The following is a 20644-nucleotide window of genomic DNA, read 5'->3' on the forward strand; positions in this document are numbered from 1 at the left end:
GCAATGAAGAAAGCTAATCATTTTTTTTTAAAAATGTACTATCATTTAAAAGTGCATAAGACACAGTTTTTTTTTTTTTTGGGCTGGGAGAGTGTCTGAAATAAATAATCACTTCTGTACAAGCTAAGTAAAATGCCTTTGGCTTTTTCTAAGCAATATCTTATATCTTCCCTTTTAACTACCACGTTGTGCATTTAAGTGCACACCCCTCAAGGTAGATTCTAAGCATAAAATGCTATTAGTAAACATTTGTGGGTTTGTTTACTTGTTTGTTTTTATTATTAGTAAACATTTGAAAAGGAAAGTAATAGGACAAGGCTGTCCTCATTTGTAGCTGGAGTTGCTTTTTTTCAGTCTGGGTTAAAGTACCATAAATGTAAATTTAAAAAATATATTAGTTTTCCTGTTAGTTGAGTGAACAAAGCTGTTTTGTCTAAAACAGCTTTTTTTAAAATAGGTTAATTTTAAAATTTAATGAAGGATATAATTATAGAAAACAAGGATTTAGCATTTTCTACTCCCTCTAGTTTCTTTTCCAAACCATCTGCTTCTGCCTACCAATTTCTTTTCATGGAATGCCAGTGTAGGAAACTTTATTTATGATAATATTGAGTAGCTTCATTTCCCTCTTTTACAATGAAAATCAGATAATTGTACCCCATAGAAAACCTTAAAATTTATCATTATATCACCGACTTAATTGAATGCTATTGGAAAAATTGACCCTGTAAAAATGTCACCACAAAGGCACCCTTCTCATTTTTTATTAATTCAACTTCTATAGAGTTAATTACAAAGCATGTGTATAGGAATAACCTTTTAGCCCTTTATAGATACCACAAAATGGCATTATTATTATTATTATTATTATTATTCCTATGTCACAGATGGAAAACTGAGGTTTAGAGGTGAAATGACTTTCCCAAGGGCAAATGGTGAGTTGGTAACAAAGCTGTCTAGACATAGTTAAATCCATTCAGTATAAAATTTATAGTTTTACTATATATATTGAAGATATAGGAATCAATTAGTGAATGGAAGAAATGTGTTCTATCTTACTTCAGCTTCATGCACCATGGCTGGAGGAACTCCAAGCCTAGAGTTATAATCTGGAAGGCCTTCTGTTCATTCTGGCTGTTTTGATTTAATCATCTGCACTTTGCTGCCTTCTGGTACCTTGAAGTTTCTGTCTCCTCCCATGAAGTAGTCACCACCTATTTTCCAATTCAGTCTCTGAAGCTGATTCTATGGGGTTAGGGCAAGTAACTGTTTTGAAGGCTTCCCCCCCTCCCCCCAATTCCTTTATTCTCTGTGAATTTAAGCTGTAGGATTATATCTAGATTGAAGCCCATATTGAGAAATTAGGTAGACAGGAACCTCAGTCTCTTATCACTGATGTAGAACTTCTACTACTACAAGTACAGTACAAGTTGCTGATGTGTATCCCATCTGTTACTTTTTGTTTCTCAGGTAATATGCATGTGTCACTAGCTGAGGCCCTGGAGGTTCGGGGCGGACCCCTGCAGGAAGAAGAAATATGGGCTGTATTAAATCAAAGTGCTGAAAGTCTCCAAGAATTATTCAGAAAAGGTAAGTGTTTTTGTTTTGTTTTGTTTTTTTTCTTTACTGCCTTTTTTCTTTTTTTCTTTTTTTTTTTTTTTTTGAGTATCAGGTAGCTGAAAAACATAAGGGGGCAATGTATAGAAAGAATACTTTTTCTTATCTTTCTTTGGGCTAAAAAGCTCAGATCTTCTTCATTTGAACATCTTCTTTGTCCCTAATATTGTGGTAAGTGCTGAAAATATAATGGTGATCAAAACCAAAAACGTTGCCTGTCTGGAGCTTGAAATCCGATGTAGAAAATTGCTATTAGCCACAATACTTATATAAGCAAATGAAAAAAATGCAACCACGACAAGTTCTAAAAAGGAAGGAATTCCGTGACTATGAAAAGCCCTAATAGAATTTGACCTGGTCATGAGGAAGAAAAGGAAGGTTCCTTGATGAAGCTATCTATGAGCTACCCTACTGATACTGTAGGGGTAGAGCCCAGCAATTTGTCTTTAAAAAGTCCTTAAGGATACTCTGATACAGGTTAGAGAATCACTATACAATGGAAACACTGAAGACCATGAGCCATGGGAACCTTTTGGAAGGTGATAGGGTGACCACTCATTGAGTAGAGGAAGGTCTAGAGCAGAGAGGAAGAATGTTTGGAGACAGATGGTAATAAACTTTCTTGTTGTTCCTATTATTTTCTAATCCAGGAACAGGAATTTGAAACAGTGTAAGCGCTCTCCAAATTCTGCTATAAACTAGGTGTTTGAAGATCTTTGATTAGAGTTAGGATTACTCTAAAGAAAATGTATTCATTTTATCTAATGCCATTTACCTAAAATGTAGCAATTTTAAGTACTTTGCTTGCTTCATATTAATTTTTCAGAAAATTTGGAAGTATGGGTACTCCAGAGTATAGAACAGTAACTATGCTCCAAAGATGTTGTTGAAGGAAGGATATGTTGGTGGCATTCTTTAGTTAATTAACAATAGTTCAATATTTAAGAAACAACTGTTGCCTGTGAGATTTTGTGTGGAAGATCCCAATAAGTACAGGATTACACTGTTGCCCTTAAGAATTCACTCACATCAGACAAGATGCATGTCAAGAGTTTACTACTTCAAAACTGTGCCAAATGAGTGATGGGGGCAGTAAGTACTACAGATGTTCAAAGGAGGGAAAGATAATACCTCTTTTTATTTGGATCACTACCCTAGCCATGACTCGTGCAATACAAAGCATCTTGCATACTGCAAATACCTAGGGTTTTTTGTTCTTTCAAATTTTATAATGTTAATAGAGATTGAATGTCTTAATGTAAAGTACCTGTCATTAAGATACAATTACTACATAGCATATTGACACATTACAATGAAGAGACTTACTTGATATGTTATAAAATGAAGTGTGAGGCATTTAGATTTTAAACACTATCCAAAAAAAATAAATAAATAAACACTATCCAATGGGAGCAGTTACCATAACACCTTCAATCCAATTCACAGGGTAACATCAGTAATATAGAGAAATTGAATTTGGCTTCTTTGGCAGTCTAGAAATTACCAACTATTATAATTGCTGATTGGAAATTTGTATTTATTTAGAAGAAATTTATGCTTATTTGATGTATTTTATCTGAAATCTCTAATTTTTCATTCCTTGGTTTGATGTCTTATGGGCACAAGTTCTTCTGACTATTATAACAAATTGAAATAAAACAATTATTAGTTTGCTTAGTTTGTGAATGAATGGTGTTGGTCTTGGTTTTCTAGTAGACATCCTTATCAATAACAGTAGGGATGTTAGGAAGGGGAAAGCAAGTAAAATACAATGGTCTCTAAGAAGTTTTTTTTTTTTTTTAAGATTTTCTTTATTCATGAGAAACCAAGAGAGAGAGGCAGAGACACAGGCAGAGGGAGAACCATGCTCCATGCAGGGAGCCCCATGTGGGACTCGATCCCGAGACTCCGAGTTCACACCCTGAGCCAAAACAGACACTCAACCCCTGAGCCACCCAAGAGTCCCAAAGTTTTTCTAAAATGCATTTTCTTCTCTTGGTTTTATCTTTTTGCATCTATCATATAAACCTTAGTTTCATTTCGTATGGATGGCAATTTTCCCATCTTCTTGAACTTGTACGTTGCTCCTGTGTCCTCTTCAGTATATGAGTGCCAGTATGCATTCCTATGAATGCAGACCTGGAAATAAGCATTTCCGCTAGGGGATTATTGAACACAAATCAAGAAAATGTTGTTTCTTCCTCTTTTTGAGCCTCCCAGCAACTTAAGGCTCTTAGCCTTTTTAAAAACAAAATATTAAAAAAAATAAAAATAAATTATTGTGGTTATTATTCATAGAATAATGATATCTAAGGATGACCTTATTGAAAGACACCATATTTAAATGAGTTTCTTTTCAGAGGAGTAATAATATAAAACTTTTTAAAAACTATAATTCCACACATTTAAAGAATGGTGATCCTGATCATTGGTTCTCCTTTTATTTCAGGTTTTTTTTTTGTTTTATTGTGTTGTGCGATACTATGTGACTACTACTTGTGTGACTACTTTTTAGAATTTTTAAAGATTTTGTTGCGGACTTGCATATGATCTATTCTGTAAAATATTCCATAGCGTAGGAATTTGAATGTGTATTTTCTATTTCTGCGATACAAATTAGGCATGTTAATGCTAGTGCTTTTAAAATTTTTCTGTGGGATGCCTGGGTGGCTCAGTGGTTGAGCATCTACCTTCGGCTCAAGGCGTGATCCCGGAGGCCCTGGGATGGAGTCCCACATTGGGCTTCGTGCATGAAGCCTGCTTCTCCCTCTTCCTATGTCTCTGTCTCTCTCTGTATGTCTCTCATGAATAAAATAAATAAAATTTTTCTGTAACATTAGTTTATATACATAATTTGTCAAATTCATAGAGATAGTTAAAATCTTCCATTATTACGATGTCTTTGCCTATCTTCTTAATACTGCCAACATGTGTTTTCATGCTATTTTGTATAATACATATAATGGCTAATGACTAATTTAAATGGACTGGATATTTTATCAATATAAATTGGCTTACATTCTTTCCAGTCTTTTCTTAATATTACCACCTCTGCTTCCTTTTCTTGCAATTTACCTAGTATATCTTTTCTTCTTCTTTATTTTCAAATCATCTGTATTGTAATTTAGGGATCACGTGTAAACAGTAGACAACTGATTTTACTTTTTAGCCTATTTTTTTTAATTAGGAGATTAAATGTGGCAATGAAATAAAAGTTTTGGAAGAATTTCATTAAGGATCCTTGTATATTATAGCTTTCTAACTGTATGCTTCTCAATCCACTTTATTAATTGATTGGGAGGCATAGTCAATGTTAGAAAATATATTCATTTAAGATTTTAGCTTTTAAATCCTGGATGAACTCATGCAAGGACTGAGTGGTCCTATATAATAAGAAAACAATGCCATTCTCTAGATCATCTTTAGAACTGAAATTATTGCTGCCTTGGAAAATTCAGTTTACAATTATATTAGTTCCCCAAAACAGCGATTTTGTTTGTTTTGTTTGTTTTGTTTTTTTGTTATGGAACTGTTGCTCTTTGCAGAAAACAGATGTTTTGAGTCTAAGGGATTTTTAAGATATTAGGGTGGATGATTAGTTGTTGGTAAAGTTGCTTCTTCATGACTAATCAGAGGTAAAGAGATAATCTTCCTTACTAAGGCAAGGATATAAAGCCCTTCATATGTAGTCATTTTTGGCTCCCTGTTTATTAAATAAGATAATAATGAAATTAGTAAATTGAATAAGTTAAAAATAGAATAAAGCATCTTGATCAAGTGCTAAAAAACAAGCAAACTTCACTGTCAAAATAAAACATTCAAAGAGTTAACAGCATACAAAAAAAAAGAGTTAACAGCAAGTATCTTTGGAAAATTAAGAAGATGTTATATTTCTTATTCTTTGGGGAAAACATATTGAATAAGGTTGCAGAGAGCAGGGTGTATAGACTCCTTTGGCTGTATTTCATTGTAAACACTTATTATATGTGTAAGTGAAAACAAATTACTGCACATATCTGAGACAAATATCAAATGAACTTCTCTCTCCCTCAGTTCTTGAAGAAAGCAGAATTTGTGGACACCTTGTAAAAATGTCTTACTAAAGAATTGTCTATTATTTAATTATTAAAATTAAGTGAAATAATAAGTTCATTTTTTTATTTTGTGCAATCACTTTCATTAATAAGTACTTTCAGGGAAGTTTTCTGGCTACTGAAAGGGAAAAATAACATAGAGGAAATATACAAACTCAGAACCACACATACATAAATATTTTTATTTATGGAATCAAACTCTTTGATCTGGGAAGATCTTCATGCATTTCACCTAATCATTTTTAGAGATAAGGAAACAAGGCCTAGTTCAAATGGCTTATAAAAATTAATATCGGCAGAAATAGTATAACTATTTTGAAATAAGTCATTATGAGCCTATTTAGAGCCATAAAATTACTTCCATGTATACATGACAATAAAGTTTTAAAATTGATAGCTCTCCTATGACCATAGCAACAGAATGTTTAGAGAAACAGTATCAGGCAACAAAAGAGACATCACTTCAGATTCTACAGATACTAAAAGAATAATAAGGGAAACTTAGGACCAAAGAAGTTGAAAAAATTGAAATGGAAATTGAAATTCAATGTTGAAATTGAAATGCACACCTAAAAAGACAAAAGCTACCAAAGTTCACATAAGAACAAGTAGGCAACCTGAATTGTCCTATATTTATGAAGGTGAATTAATGTATATTTTTAAATGTTCTATAAAGAAAACCCTAAGCCCACATTGCTTCACTAGAGAATTCTAAAATTGTATGGGAGAAATAATAGCAATTCTATAGCAAACACTTGAAAAAAACTGAAAAGCAAATACTTCTCAACTAATTCTATGAAGTCAACATTAATATCAAAATCAGACAAAGGGGGATGCCTAGGTGGCTCAGTGATTGAGCATCTGCCTTTGGCTCAGATTGTGATCCCAGGGTCCTGGGATCAAGTCCTGCATCAGGCTCCCTACAGGGAGCCTGCTTCTTCCTCTGCCTATGTCTCTGCCTCTCTGTGTCTCTCATGAGTAAAAAAATTTTTTAAAAATCAAAGACATTAGAGAAAAATAAAACCATAGACCAATATAATTTATGAACATGGAGGCCAAAAGAAATTTTTTTGAGAGAGAGTGCACAAGGCCGCGGAGGTTGGGGTTGGGGTGGGGGTGGGGGACAATAGGAGAGGGAGAGAGAGAATCTTAAGCAGGCTCCACACTCAGCGCAGCCCAAACTGGAGTTCAGTCTTAGGATATGGGATCATGCCTTGAGTCGAAACCAAGAGTTGACTACTTAATCAACTGAGCCACCTCAGTGTCCCCCTTCTTAACCTATTATGAAAATGACAGGAGAAGTCACAGTCTGGGAGAAAATATTTTAAATGATGTAACTGATAAAAGGTTTCTATCCACAATATATAAAGAATTCTCAAAACTTAATAGTAAGGAGCAAACAACCCCCAAAAATGGGCAAAAAAATTGAATAGCTAATTTTCCGAAGAAGATAAACAGATTTCCAGTTTCAAATAATGAAATAATTAGACTTCGGAGAACTACAAAAATCTCAATATCATTAGTCATCAGAAAGATGTAAGATTAAAGCCACAATGAGATATTACTACACATCTATTAGAGTGCTTAAAATTAAAGAGGCTGACCATTCCAGGAATTAGCAAGAACTTCAGGGAACTGGAACTTTCATATACTGCTAGTGGGAATGTAAAGTAATCCAGTTTCACATTTTGAAACTGTTTTTAACAGTTAAAAGTTAAAAAGTTAAATATACGCTTATCATACACACTCCTACATACTTAAAAGAAATTAAAACCAATGTCCATAGAAAGTCTTGTATGTGGATACTTGTCTAAGCTTTATTTGCAGTAGGCAAGACTTGGAAACAAACTAAATGTCTATCAACAGGTGAATGGATAAGCAAATTTTATGTCCATATAATGAAACAATACACAGCAATAAAAAGGAGCAAACTATCGATACATACAGCAATATGGATTAATTTTTTTTGTGGATTAATTTCAAAATAATTATGCTGAGTGAAGGAAGTTGGACAGAAAAAAATACTGTATGATTCTGATCTAAAACTAAAATATGCAAACTAAAACTAAGCTATAGTGATAAAGCACATCAGTGGTTGCTTAGAGATGAGAGGTTCAAGAAGGGATAGAATACAGGGGTTACAAAGTATATGAGAAAACGTTTTGGGGGTGATGGACATGTTTATTATCTTGATTATCTTGATTATGATAATAGTTTCACAAGTGTATTCATAGGTCAGAAAATCAAATTGTACTCTTTCAGTATATGCAGTTATTATATGTCGTATCATGCTTTAATAAAGTGGCTTTAAAAGTATATCAAATATTTCCTAAAACTTACTCTTAAATTTAGAACTTAGCCTTTTTTCTTATTAATTTGAAACTGTGGGTCTGTTTTTAAAGATTTTATTTTTTTGAGAGAAAGAGAGAGAGCAAGAGAGCACAAGTCGAAAGAGGGGCAGAAGAAGGAGAGGGAGAAGCAGACTCCCCCCTGAGCTGGGAGCCTGACACAGGGCCAGATCCCAGGACCCTGAGATCATGACTCAAGCCTAAGGCAGATGCTCAACTGACTAAGCCATCCAGCTTCCCCCAAATTTCCTGAAGACCTTGACTGTCTTGATTCATTTTTCTCCCTATTGATCAAAGAGCAGTAGATCCCCCACCTTTAAAAATTAATATCATCTAATTCTTATAACAGATTCATCTAATAAGTATGTATAAATTAGTATATAAAGTTTAATATACTAAGTGATTTGAAAAAAAGGGGGGATTCAAGACACTGAACATTTTTAAAACAAGCAGTGTTTTGGGCTGTATTTTGTTCTCTCAAGAGTCATATATTAAATCCTAACTCCTGATAATTTATGATATGACTGTATTTGGAGGTAGGGTTTTTAAAGAGTTAAATAAGTTACAGTGAGGTTGAGTGGGCTCTAATCCACTATGACTGATGTTTTAATAAGAAAACACACACAGAGCAAAGACTATGTGAGGACACAAGAAGATGTTCACTGACAGCAAGAAGAAAGGCCTTAACAGAAACCAGCCCTACTGGCACCAAGCTCTTAGATTTCTACAATCCAGAATTGTGTGAAAATTCTGTTGAAGTTACTCTGGCTCTGATATTTGTAGTGGTAACCTTAGCAAAGTAACACAGGCAGGATGAAAAAAAACATTAAAACATCTAGAAATTAAATATATAGATTCTAGGCTTATAACCTCATAGGAGATCTTTAATAGCAGTTTACACAGATCCTCTTTTCTTTTAAAGGAGAAAATTAGTAAACTGCAGGAGATCTGAGGAGTTAATCATTTCCAGTTCTTAAAAGCCATATTGTATTAGAATGTGCAAATAGAATTTAATGTCCTCTTAAACTGTGGTTAAGAAAAAGGGTCAAAACGAAAGCATTTTCATGTAAAAAGTGAATATTTACCGTCAATAAAACATTAAGGAAAATACTAAAAGATGTATTTCAGGAAGAAAGAACTTTAACCCAGAAGAAGGAACTCTTCAAAAAGGAATGAGGGGAGCCTGGATGGCTCAGTCAGTTAAGCGACTTCCGCTCAGGTTAGGATCCCTAGGTCTGGGATCCAGCCTGGTATCTAGCTCTCTGCTCAGCGGCGGGGGGTGGGGAGGGGGTGGGGGGGTGGTGGGGGTGGTGGGGGGTGGTGGTGGTGGTGTCCGTCGTCTGCTTCTCCTCCTGCCCCTCCCCTCCCCCTGCTCATGCGCACACTCCTGCGTGCTCTCCCTCTCTCTCACTGGCTCTTTCTCTCAAAGAAATAAATGAATCCTTTAAAAAAAAGGAATGATGAGCAGAATAATTACTAAACTTGATGATAAATCTAAAAAAGCAATGGCTGTATTAAAACATCAATATTGGGGATCCCTGGGTGGCTCAGCGGTTGAGCGTCTGCCTTTAGCCCAAGACATGATCCTGGAGTCCTGGGATCGAGTCCTACATCGGGCTCCCTGCGTGGAGCCTGCTTCTCCCTCTGCCTGTGTCTCTGCCTCTCTCTCTCTCTCTCTCTCTCCTCTCATGAATGAATGAATGAATGAATGAATGAATAAATTAAAAAATAAAAAATAAATAAATAAATAGATAAATAGATAAATAAATAAATAAATAAAAACATCAATAATAGGAACTCCTGGGTGGCTTAGCGGTTGAGCGTCTGCCTTTGGCTCAGAGTGTGATCCTGGTCCAGGGATGGAGTCCTGCATCAGGCTCCCCGCAAGGAGCCTACTTCTCCCTCTGCCTATGTCTCTCCCTCTCTGTGTCTCTCATGAGTAAATAAATAAACAAAATCTTTAAAAAAAAAAAAAAGTAAAACATCAATAATAATGATGCACAACTTAAAATTATAAATAACATTTAGACTAAGGTAGATGATTAGGAGTTAAAATAGTTTGAGGGTTTGACTTATGGGAATGGTACGTTTATCAACTTCAGAGCTTGCATAGTCAAATATCCTTAAAATTTGCAAGAATAAATGGAAAACAAAAAGAAACATAAAACTTCCATTCTGGTAGAACCAAAGGAGAATAAATAAATGAATTCATATTTGAGAAGGGAGACAAAGCACTGAACTTCAAACTGGTTTCCTTGTTTGCTTGATAAGCCTTTATAGGAAATATAGAAAGTTTTTATGGATTAAAAGCTTTTGAGTAGTCTCCACAGCTTTTTAAAGACCAAATGCTAACTAGTCTCTTTATATTACATTCCTAATTATCTACAGTCATAATTTTCTTGATTAACAGGGTGTATCAGTTGTCTCTGACAAGTTACATCTTGCCCTGCCTTTATAAAGCCACAGTGAACAGGTCCTTCAAGTTAAATGTATTTGAACCAGACACCATTACCCCACGTTTCTCCCTGGAAACAAACTATAAAACATGAAATTAATATTTAGCATTCTTAAAATGAATAATGTCAGTTGCTTAACAAGTGTATGAAGCACTTGTAGCAAACCTTGCATCCCCTATAAATACACAGTCAAAACACTGTTTCAATTTGAAATTTTTTTGGCTCCACATGTGACAAGCCACTTTATAATTTAAAGTGTTACATTTAAAAAAGTTGCTACAGGTTGTGTTTTCTAACATCCTCCTAGGCTGATAAAAATAATTTTACTCACAATATATATTGTTTTAATTTCATAAAGATTTTTTAAAATGTTGAGATATAATGTATATAAAGAGTGTTATTTTTTTTAATAACTGGAAGTTTGTACCCCTTAATCCCTTTCATCTACTTAATAAAGAGCATTATTATTAAGTGTACAGCCTGATGAATTTTATGAAAGTACATACCCATATAAACCATCACCCAGATCAAGATATAGAACTTTTCCAACACTTGAAGTCTCCCTCCTGCTGCTTCCTATTCAATAATAATTGAATAGGAATTCTTCTTCCTCTCCTCCTCTTCTTCTTTGTTATAGTTGACACACAGTGTTGTATAGTTTCAGGTATACGACATAATGATTCAACTTCTGTATGTTATGCTATGCTCACCACAAGTATAGCTACCATCTGTTGCCATACAACGCTCTTATAATATTATTATAATATTATTATTATTTTTTTTTTTTAGAGAGAGAGAGCAAGAGTAGTTGAGGCGGGGTGCAGAGGGAGAAGGAGAGAGAGAATTTCAAGCAGGCTCCATGCCTAGCATAGACCTCAACATAGGGCTTGATTTCACAACCCTAAGATCATAACCTGAACTGAAACCAAGAGTTCCATGTTGAACTAATTGAGCCATCCAGGAGCCCCTAAAATCTTATTAACTATATTACCTATACTATACCTTTTATTCTCATGATTTATTCATGGAAGCCTGTACCTCCCACATCACTCACTTTGCCTACCCTCTACTTCCCTCCCCTCTGGCAGCCATTGGTTCTCTATATTTATAGATCTGATTTTGCTTTTTGATTGTTTTTCAGATTCCGCATATGAGTAAAATCATATGGTATCTGTCTTTCTTTTTCTGCCTTGACATAGCATATTACCCTCTAGGTTCATTCATGTCATCACAAATGGAAGATCTCATCCTTTGTTGTGGCTCTGTAATATGTGTGTGTGTGTGTGTGTGTGTGTGTGTGTGTGTGTATGCACCACATCTTCCTTATCCATTTGGATAAGTATCCAGTGGATACTTAGGTGACTTCCATACCTTGATTATTATAAATAATGCTGCAATAAACATAGGGCTGCATATATCCTTTTCGAATTAATGTTTTTGGTTTGTGTGTGTGTGTGTGTGTGTGTGTGTGTGTGTGTGTAAATACCCAGTAGTAGAATTACTGGATCACATAGTACCTCTATTTTTAATTTCTTGAGGAACCTCCATACTGTTTTTCACAGTGGCTGCACCAATTTACATTCCTACTGATAATGCACAGTTTTGTCTTTTCTCTACATCCTCACCAACACTTATTATGTCTTGTCTTTTATTTTAGCCATTCTGATGGGTGTAAGATGACGTGACATACCATTAAGCCTTGATTTGCATTTCCCTGATAATTAGTGATGTTGAACATCTTTTCATGTGTCTATTGGCCATTTGGATGTCTTTAGTAAAAAAAAAAAAAAAAAAAAAAATGGGCCCTCTATCCATTTTTAAGTCACCTTGTTTTTTTGGTGTTGAGTTGTATAACTTCTTTTTATATTTTGGATATTAACCTGTTATTGGTTATATCATTTGCAAATATCTTCTCCTAGTCAGAAAATTCCCTTTTTATTTGTTGATGGTTTCCTTCACTGTGCAAAAGCTTTTTACTTTGATGTAGTCCCAGTAGTTTATTTTTGCTTTTATTCCCTATACCTGAGGAGACATACCTAGAAAAACATTGCTACAGCTTATGTCAGGGAAATTATTCCCTGTGTTTTATGTCAAAGAAATTATTCCCTGCACTCTCTTCTAGGATTTTTTATGGTTTCAGGTCTCACACTTAGGTCTTTGATCCATTTTGAGTTGTTTTTTTTTGTGTATGGTGTGAGAAAGTAGTCCACTTTCATTCTTTTGCCTGTAGCTGTCCAGTTTTCCCAGCAACATTGGGAAAGAAGAGACCATCTTTCCCTCATTGTTATATTCTTGCCTCCATGTTGTATACATATATATGTGAGTTTATTTTCCTGGTTAATTCTTGACTACCAAGAGAAATCATTATTACAACCTGTTACATAGATAAATTTATATGATTTTAAACATCATATAAATAGAATCATGCAATGTAAACTCTTGTGTATCTGACTTCTACTCAACATTCTGAGATTATTACATTATGTAACTGTATGTATTACATTATGTACATTATTACATTATGTAACATTATATTAGTTACATTATGTATGTAACTAAGCTTTTGAAAGAAAGCATTTTATGATTACTTCTCTATTTCTTTTATCAAATATAAAAATTAAAAGGGGGCTCTATGCCTAGTATCATTTAGCAACAGGTTACTATTCTTACCTTCTTTGGTGATGTGTATTAGTCATGTTTAACATTTTTACACAAAATATATCCTAATATTTCTTTTTGGACAGTGGAATTGTTTACCATTCAAACAAGGCTCCTTCTCCCCTTTCTCTGAGAAGGAAAAGTTCTTGAAAATGTAAATATGGAGGTGATATCTGAAGAGCAGCAGAGAATGGCATTAGTCGTCACAAAAATATTTTTCAAAAATAGCTTCAGATCATGATTATGTGGAATCATGTCATCATAATTAAAGTCAGTTTCTCTCTGGTAAACTGTGTATTTCCTTTTTCTAGAAACTGAAAATATAAACTCATCTTTATTGACCTTTTCATTCAATTCTTGAAAAATGAAATAAATGACAGTCACCCTTAATATTTTTGGTTTTTCAGTCATAGTGTAAATTCCAGGTCGTCAAAAGTAAAGAGAAGTTGCTAAGTGCATTCTTGAAAATTTGTAATCTTTCCACCCCCCCCCCCCCCCCAGGTTTTATTCAGATAGCAAGAATGGAAGAAGATGTTTTTTAGAAACTTTGTGTTGGAGGGAGAAAAAAATAAAACCTGCTCTTTTATAAATGGCTTTTAATATAAAATTTATTTTTGTTAATTATCTTAGTTACAGTTTAATTTGTCTGGCAAAATATAATGCAGCCACTCTGATCTACAGAGGCTGTCAGGAAGTTGCTGGGTGGCAGTAGAAGTGCCAGTGCTTTAAGAAGCTTGGCACTTGGCTCCAAAATTATTAAGCTAGGTATATAATCAAGTTTTGAAATAGACTTAACCATTCAAGATGAACATTTTTACAACTACTTGAATGGGTGGTTAAATAAAATACGATTGGTGTATTTTAAGAAAGAAACCACTTTCAAGCCAATTTGTCTTTTAGAAGTCTGCAACTTAAAAGAGTACATATATAGGAAATAGTTTTGCTCTGAAGTTTCGACCCTCCTTCGGGAAATAAAAATTGGTGTTAGTCTCAGTATCTTTTCTAAGTACAAGTTGTAGGCTTAATGACACATGCATATTTCAGACAGGATAGAAGATCAGAGGTGCTCACTGCAAAGCTTGAGGAGATAAAACATAGATATTCACTGTATTTATAGAAAAAGTCAAAGAAGAAACAAAATGCATAGGAAGTTCATTTGTAGTTTGCTTTACTTTGGGAACAAGAAAGAAAAACCAAATGAAGATAATGTTATTAGGTGAGTAAGGCAATTTATTTCTAAATGCAGGCAGTGGGATCTTCAGTTTGATTCCAATTATTCAGCTTTTTCCTTATAAATAGAGAACCACTTAGGTCTCACTTCTAGTCTAAAGTTATTTCTTACAGTCATTCTGCCTTTCTAATACAAAATGACTTTATTATAATTTGGATAAAAGAGTTACTTGTAACACTTTCTGGTTTGCCATATCTCTAAAAAAAAAAAGCCTCTAGGGGATCCCTGGGTGGCGCAGTGGTTTAGCACCTGCCTTTGGCCCAGGGCGCGATCCTGGAGACCCAGAATTGAATCCCACATCAGGCTCCCGGTGCATGGAGCCTGCTTCTCCCTCTGCCTATGTCTCTGCCTCTCTCTCTCTCTCTGTGACTATCATTAAAAAAAAAAAAAAAAAAAAAGCCTCTATTTGTGGCTTTATAAACTGAAAAAAAAAGTTTTAAGTGTTACAGGAGAATATAAAGTCAAACATACTCTACATCTCATGATGTTCTTACTATCAGTTAATTGACTTAGAAATGGAGCAAGTACAAGGTCAAGAAACAACTGAGCTACAGTACCATTGTATCGACCCTGTTAAGGGCAGTAGTTCTTATATGTGTATCAGTTCAACTGATATGGGTATCTGAATACCCAGGAAATTTTTAGAAAATACTATGTAGAATCCTATTCCCTGTCTCCAGAATTCACACCAAAATCCTGATTTAGGAGACAGGAGGTTTATGTACTTTCTTAATTACCCCAACCCTTCCTGAGGCAGATACTTTGTAACTTCTAAGTTTGTTTCAATATTCTAATTAACAAAGCTGACACTTCCTTTGAATCCTAGTTGGAAAAAATAACTGAAAGTAATAATGATTGTAGAATAAAATAAACATTCATCTCTCAGTGAATAATTTAAATTTTCTGGTGTCGAAGGTTGAAAGAAAACTTTATTTTTCTTCATAATGAAGCAACAAAATAACCTTTTGTTGTGACCAGCAAAAAGTAAATTGATAAATTATGTCCTAGCAGAGCAGGGCAAAGGACACCTTTAAAAGATTGTGAAGTTGTGGTATAGAGTTGGAATTGTAAACATGTTCATTTTTTTTTAAGATTTTATTTATTTATTCATGAGAGACAGAGAGACAGAGACAGGCAGAGGGAGAAGCAGGCTCCATGCAGGGAGCCCGATGTGGCACTCGATCCCAAGTCTCCAGGATCACGCCCTGGGCTGAAGGCGGTGCTAAACCACTGAGCCACCCAGGCTGCCTACACGTTCATTTTTTTTTTTAAATATTGTAATTATGTTATTGTAATGGCATTCATTATCCCTGAACTTTAAGACATTCATACATAGTTAATATCATTAAAACACTTACATTCAAGAAGAAACGTGTGTGTAAAAACATAGTTAAAAAGCATTTATTCAGTATTTTGGTATAATTTTGGGGTGCACAGTTTTTATTAATAAATGTAAAAAAGGTTGGTGAAAAAAGTGAACACCAAAGGAAGATGAAAGAGGAGGAACTTAATATATGAAAAGAATAAAATAGGCAGCTTCCTCAGAATATAAGAATGGAAGAAGACAGGAAAGGAACTGCTACAGTTTCTTCCATGCTGTTTGGATCAGGTGGCCAGAAAAGTTTGCTGAAGTGGAGAGCAAATTCTTAGAGACCTGCTTCCTTCTCTCTGTATTATCTAGCCATATAAGCCCTGCTGCTTTTAATAATCATAACCCCAATTTAATTTTACTTATGTAAATTCCCTATATACTACTTTTGTTAAACTCAGATCTCATTGGTGTTTTGTTAACAAGAGTCGTGGTTTGGAATTACCTCAAGAATCTTGTAAGTACATAACAAAACAGAACTACTGGAAGCCTATTGATCAGATGCCATACCAAGATTCCAGTGGTTATGGTTTGGATAGTTGGCTTGCATGTGTTTAGTGTTTAAAAGCAAAAAGGAAAAAAAAATGTGTATACTTGTGTGAGTAAATGTCATCATGAAGAACTAAAAATGCCTTTTTTCTCCTACTATCATGAAGAAAAGCTCATAAAATACATCAATTTGGAGGACATGTCAGCCTAATTTCATTTTATCAGCATGCTATAACTTCTATTAAAAATAAAAATTTTTAAACTGTATGTTGATATGTATACATTCAAATAAACATCTTCTAATAATTCATGTCATACCTAAAGATAATCACTAGGTACAGTAAAACATCAATTTCACATGAGTAGGTACTGAGTAAGTACAAACTGGATTGATTATAAAATTTTAACTAGTTTTTTAAAATTTGATATCTGTGGTAACTAGGAAACCATATAATAAATAGAACACTTATAGAATGTACATTCCCCCAAGGAATTGAAGAAAAAAAAATAATATTTTAGAGTAGTTTGTATCTTAAATCATTTGTATTTCTATTGGCTTCTAGATAAGAGATGCCAAAAAATTCCTAAAAATCTAATTTGATCTATTCTCCTGAAATTTATAGTACTTGTTATATATGATAGGCTCCTTATCTTCCACTGGGGAGAGAAAAGCTAAGTAGATGATTGAAGATGAACTTAAAAGTGACTTTTCTTAGATATACTGTCTGTATGTGTTATCTTCAGAGAAAAGACTTATTAAATAATAATAGCTACCACTTTTGTACATGCACTGCCAAAGTGAGCATAATAGCTACTGCTTTTGTATTATATTTACTTTGTGCCAGGAACAGTTTCAAGGGCTTTTTTTTTTTTTTTTTTTATGAATCTTCGTAACAACCTTACCTACTCAGATGAGGAAGTTGAGGCAAAGAGAGGCTAGGTAACTTATTTCAGATCATAGTGTAGGCTATAAATATCAAACCTAGGATATTAACCCAGGGATTCTGGCTTTAGTCTGAACTCCTAACCATTATACTATACTTCCTCTCTCTCTTTCTCTCTCTCTTCAATTTTTAAAGATTTTTTTATTTGAGAGAGAAAGAGAGAGAATGAGCAGGAGGAGGGGCACAGGGAGAGAGAGAATCTCAAGCAGACTCTCAGCAGAGAATGGAGGCTGACATGGGGCCCGATCCCTTAACACTGAGATCGTGATCTGAGTCAAAATCACGAGTTGAACACTTACCCAAATGAGCTACCCAGGAACCCCCGATACTTCCTCTCTTAGTTAAATGAGACTACATACTAAATTAATGAAGTCAGATATTAAAAGGAATGAAATGAAGCTGACAGTGCCTGATATCTTTCCAAATCTAGTTGAGTTTAGAGATTTGGATTATTAGCAAGGTTTGGGACTACTACACCAGAATATAATTTCTTGAGGACCAAAGCCTTGTAGGAGTCTATTAACTACTGTTGAACAATTGACTATGTCAAGAAAATATACATGATGTAAACATTGTCAATGTACATTATATAGATGTCTTAATTCCAATTATTTGAACATTTTTTTTTTTCAAAATGGGATTGTTATTCTATGCTGATTCATATTGGAGAAACTGAAGTTTTGAAAAAGTAGTAACAGGGGATCCCTGGGTGGTTCAGCAGTATAGCACCTGCCTTCGGCCCAGGGTGTGATCCTGGAGTCCCAGGATCGAGTCCCACATTGGCCTCCCTGCATGGAGCCTGCTTCTCCCTCTGCCTGTGTCTCTGTCTCCCCCCCCCCCCCCGTTTCTCATTAATAAATAAATAAAATCTTTTAAAAAATAAATAAGTAGTAACAATTTATGAGGAATCAACAAATTTTTAATTGGGAATTGATCTGTAGCATAGACTGTAATTTCCAGTGAATCTTAATTTATCACAAAGTTTTACTAATCAGGAAAATGTTCAAACAATCTGAACCAGTTATTTTTTTCTGTTTGTGCATTGTTATACCAGATGATTTATTTAGTGCTGTATATATTTGTATGCACAAAGGAGCTGAATTTTTTGGAGAATTGTGTATTATAGATTGACTTCATCAAATTCTTTGGAGTTTGGAACAGTGGCCTCTGCATAGATTTTTGATAAGCCCTCTAATAGAACATATGGAATAGGAGGACTACAATTTCTGTATATGTACCTAAATAGGCAGAGATTTTTCAGGTCAAATGATGTTGTTGTTCTAAGTCTTTAGAGGATTATCTGACACTTTTGTTTAGCTTTCTTGTCATGTTTGTTACCGGTTGTGATCACTTCCCTAATTTTTATATCATAATTGGAAGGCCAAAAAGTAAAATGAACAATAGAAAGTAAGCTCCCTCAGGAAAAAAATAAAAAAGTTGTGGTAGGGTGCCTGGGTGGCTCAGTCAGCTAAGCATCCAACTCTTGGTTTTAGCTAGGTCATGATCTCAAAGTCATGAGATTGAGCCCCACATCAAGTTCCATGCTCAGCTTGGAGTCTGCTTGAGAGTCTCTTCCTCTTCTTCCCTGTCTGCCCCTTCCCTCACACACACTCACTTGCATAGGTACTAGCTTGCTCACTCAAATAAATATTTTTTTAAATAAATCTTTTTAAAAAGCATGAACATGGGACTAAATTTAAGGGAACATCAGAAAGAAGCTCTGAGTAAGATGTTTCTTTGCATATCAGATTTTTGCTTATTTCTAACTTTGCCTCTAACCACTTGAAATTCTGTTTAAGCCCCCTTTTCTGTGGAATGTTGGTAAAAGTCTATAAATAGAATCATTTGCCTACTGGAATAAGTTCATATCTGATTTACTGTTTCATAATAATAGCATTCTTGAGGATAATCATCACACAAGTAAAACATTATAGGACATCAAATTACAAGCTTCTGGAATTCCATTTTTAAATATTCTTTTGTTAGCATTCTGTGAAGGATTTTGAATGCATTTGCTTTAAATTCTTTCCTTGTGGTTAGACAAGGACAGTGAAAATTACACTGATTTGAACCACTACTCTAAATTTCCTCACTTGGAGGTTTGCATAACCCTTTACAATTATTGAAAAATATATTTTGTGGTTTGACTGTTGTCAAAAGAATCTAATACTTAAATGTCATATGTGTGTGTTTTGGGTATTTGACAGCAATGTAGTTTGTTGTTGCAGCTGCTTTAGCTTTATTACAAAACATTTAAAAATCACATTTGAAACAATGAAAATATCTGTCATTTCTTTGTGTGTTTTCTAACAAGCAAAAATATGACCCACCTTGGTAATTCTGTTTCTTACTGTTCTCTACCATTTCTCTGCCCAAAGTTCTTGCTGTTCCTTGTACAAACTTAATAATTTCCTGACCACATGTCTTTGCTTTGGCTGTTTCTTTTCTTTGGAATCCCCCTCTTAACCATGGTCAAATCTTACTCATATTAAAGGGCCACATATAAAAATAAATTAATTTTCTCTTCACTGTAGTTGAAGTAATTATGCTATCCTCTGAACTCCCTTTGGTATTCTTTTTTTCTTTCTTAGATACTTTATGCTTTCTCTCTTGTGTTTATTTATAAATATATTTTATCTCCCCAGTAGTACTGTAGGTTGTCTAAGCAAATGACTTGTCATGTTGGGAAGGTTATGTTTAAATATGAATGGTGTTTATAATAATGGCATGCTTTAGATATTCAGTAAAAACAAACAATCCTCTTGTATAAAGCACAATTTGAAAGATAAAGTTCTTTAAAAAAAAAAGGTTTTATTTATTTATTCATGAGATACACAGAGAGAGGCAGAGACACAGGCAGAGGGAGAAGCAGGCTCCATGCAGGGAGCCCGACGCGGGACTTGATCCCAGGAGCTGGGATCATGACCGGAGCAGAAAGCAGACACTCAACCACTGAGCCACCCAGGTGCCCCTGAAAGATAAAGTTCTTGCCAGAGTAACAGTAGTTTTGCTGACCTAAGTTGTGCTGCTAAATAAATCTCTTAATTTTGTAGTGCTAAGCAATTATAGGTTACTTTCACCTTCAGCAGTTTTTGTTCTGTGCTACCCTGTCAGGGATGGGGTAGAGTTAGTCTGTGGCCTCTATTGAGGAAGAGGAGTGTAGCTGGCTCTTTTCTGGTCTCAGTGGACACTAGCATCCAATATGGCAAGGACATAGCCTTTAGATTTCTGATTGGTATTTATGCCTCTTGAGTTAGCTATGATTTCCAATTATTTATAAATTCAAGAGGTAACAGCTACACTAAATATCATAATCCTATCATCAATAAGACTAACAAGAATTAGATATGATAGTTAGAATCCCAGCCTCCTCTTAGATTTAGGATTAGATACTGGGAAACTGCATAGGAAAGCTAATAAAGACAATTATTTAAAATA

At 34.5% G+C, this 20644-nt stretch overlaps 1 protein-coding gene across 9 annotated transcripts in view; it reads left to right on the forward strand.

The window, feature by feature from the left end:
- PTPN13 (protein tyrosine phosphatase non-receptor type 13) overlaps positions 1-20644 on the forward strand; it is a 202668-nt gene that overhangs the window by 54509 nt on the left and 127515 nt on the right. For all 9 annotated transcript variants that reach the window (XM_077882792.1, XM_077882784.1, XM_077882787.1 and 6 more), the window contains exon 2: positions 1471-1590. In XM_077882792.1, coding sequence (XP_077738918.1) covers positions 1476-1590 — 115 coding nt within the window. In that variant the 5' untranslated portion in view covers positions 1471-1475. The remainder of the gene's footprint in view (positions 1-1470; positions 1591-20644) is intronic.

Source organism: Canis aureus, chromosome 33, assembly GCF_053574225.1.
Source record: "Canis aureus isolate CA01 chromosome 33, VMU_Caureus_v.1.0, whole genome shotgun sequence".
Taxonomy (NCBI): Eukaryota; Metazoa; Chordata; class Mammalia; order Carnivora; family Canidae; genus Canis; species Canis aureus.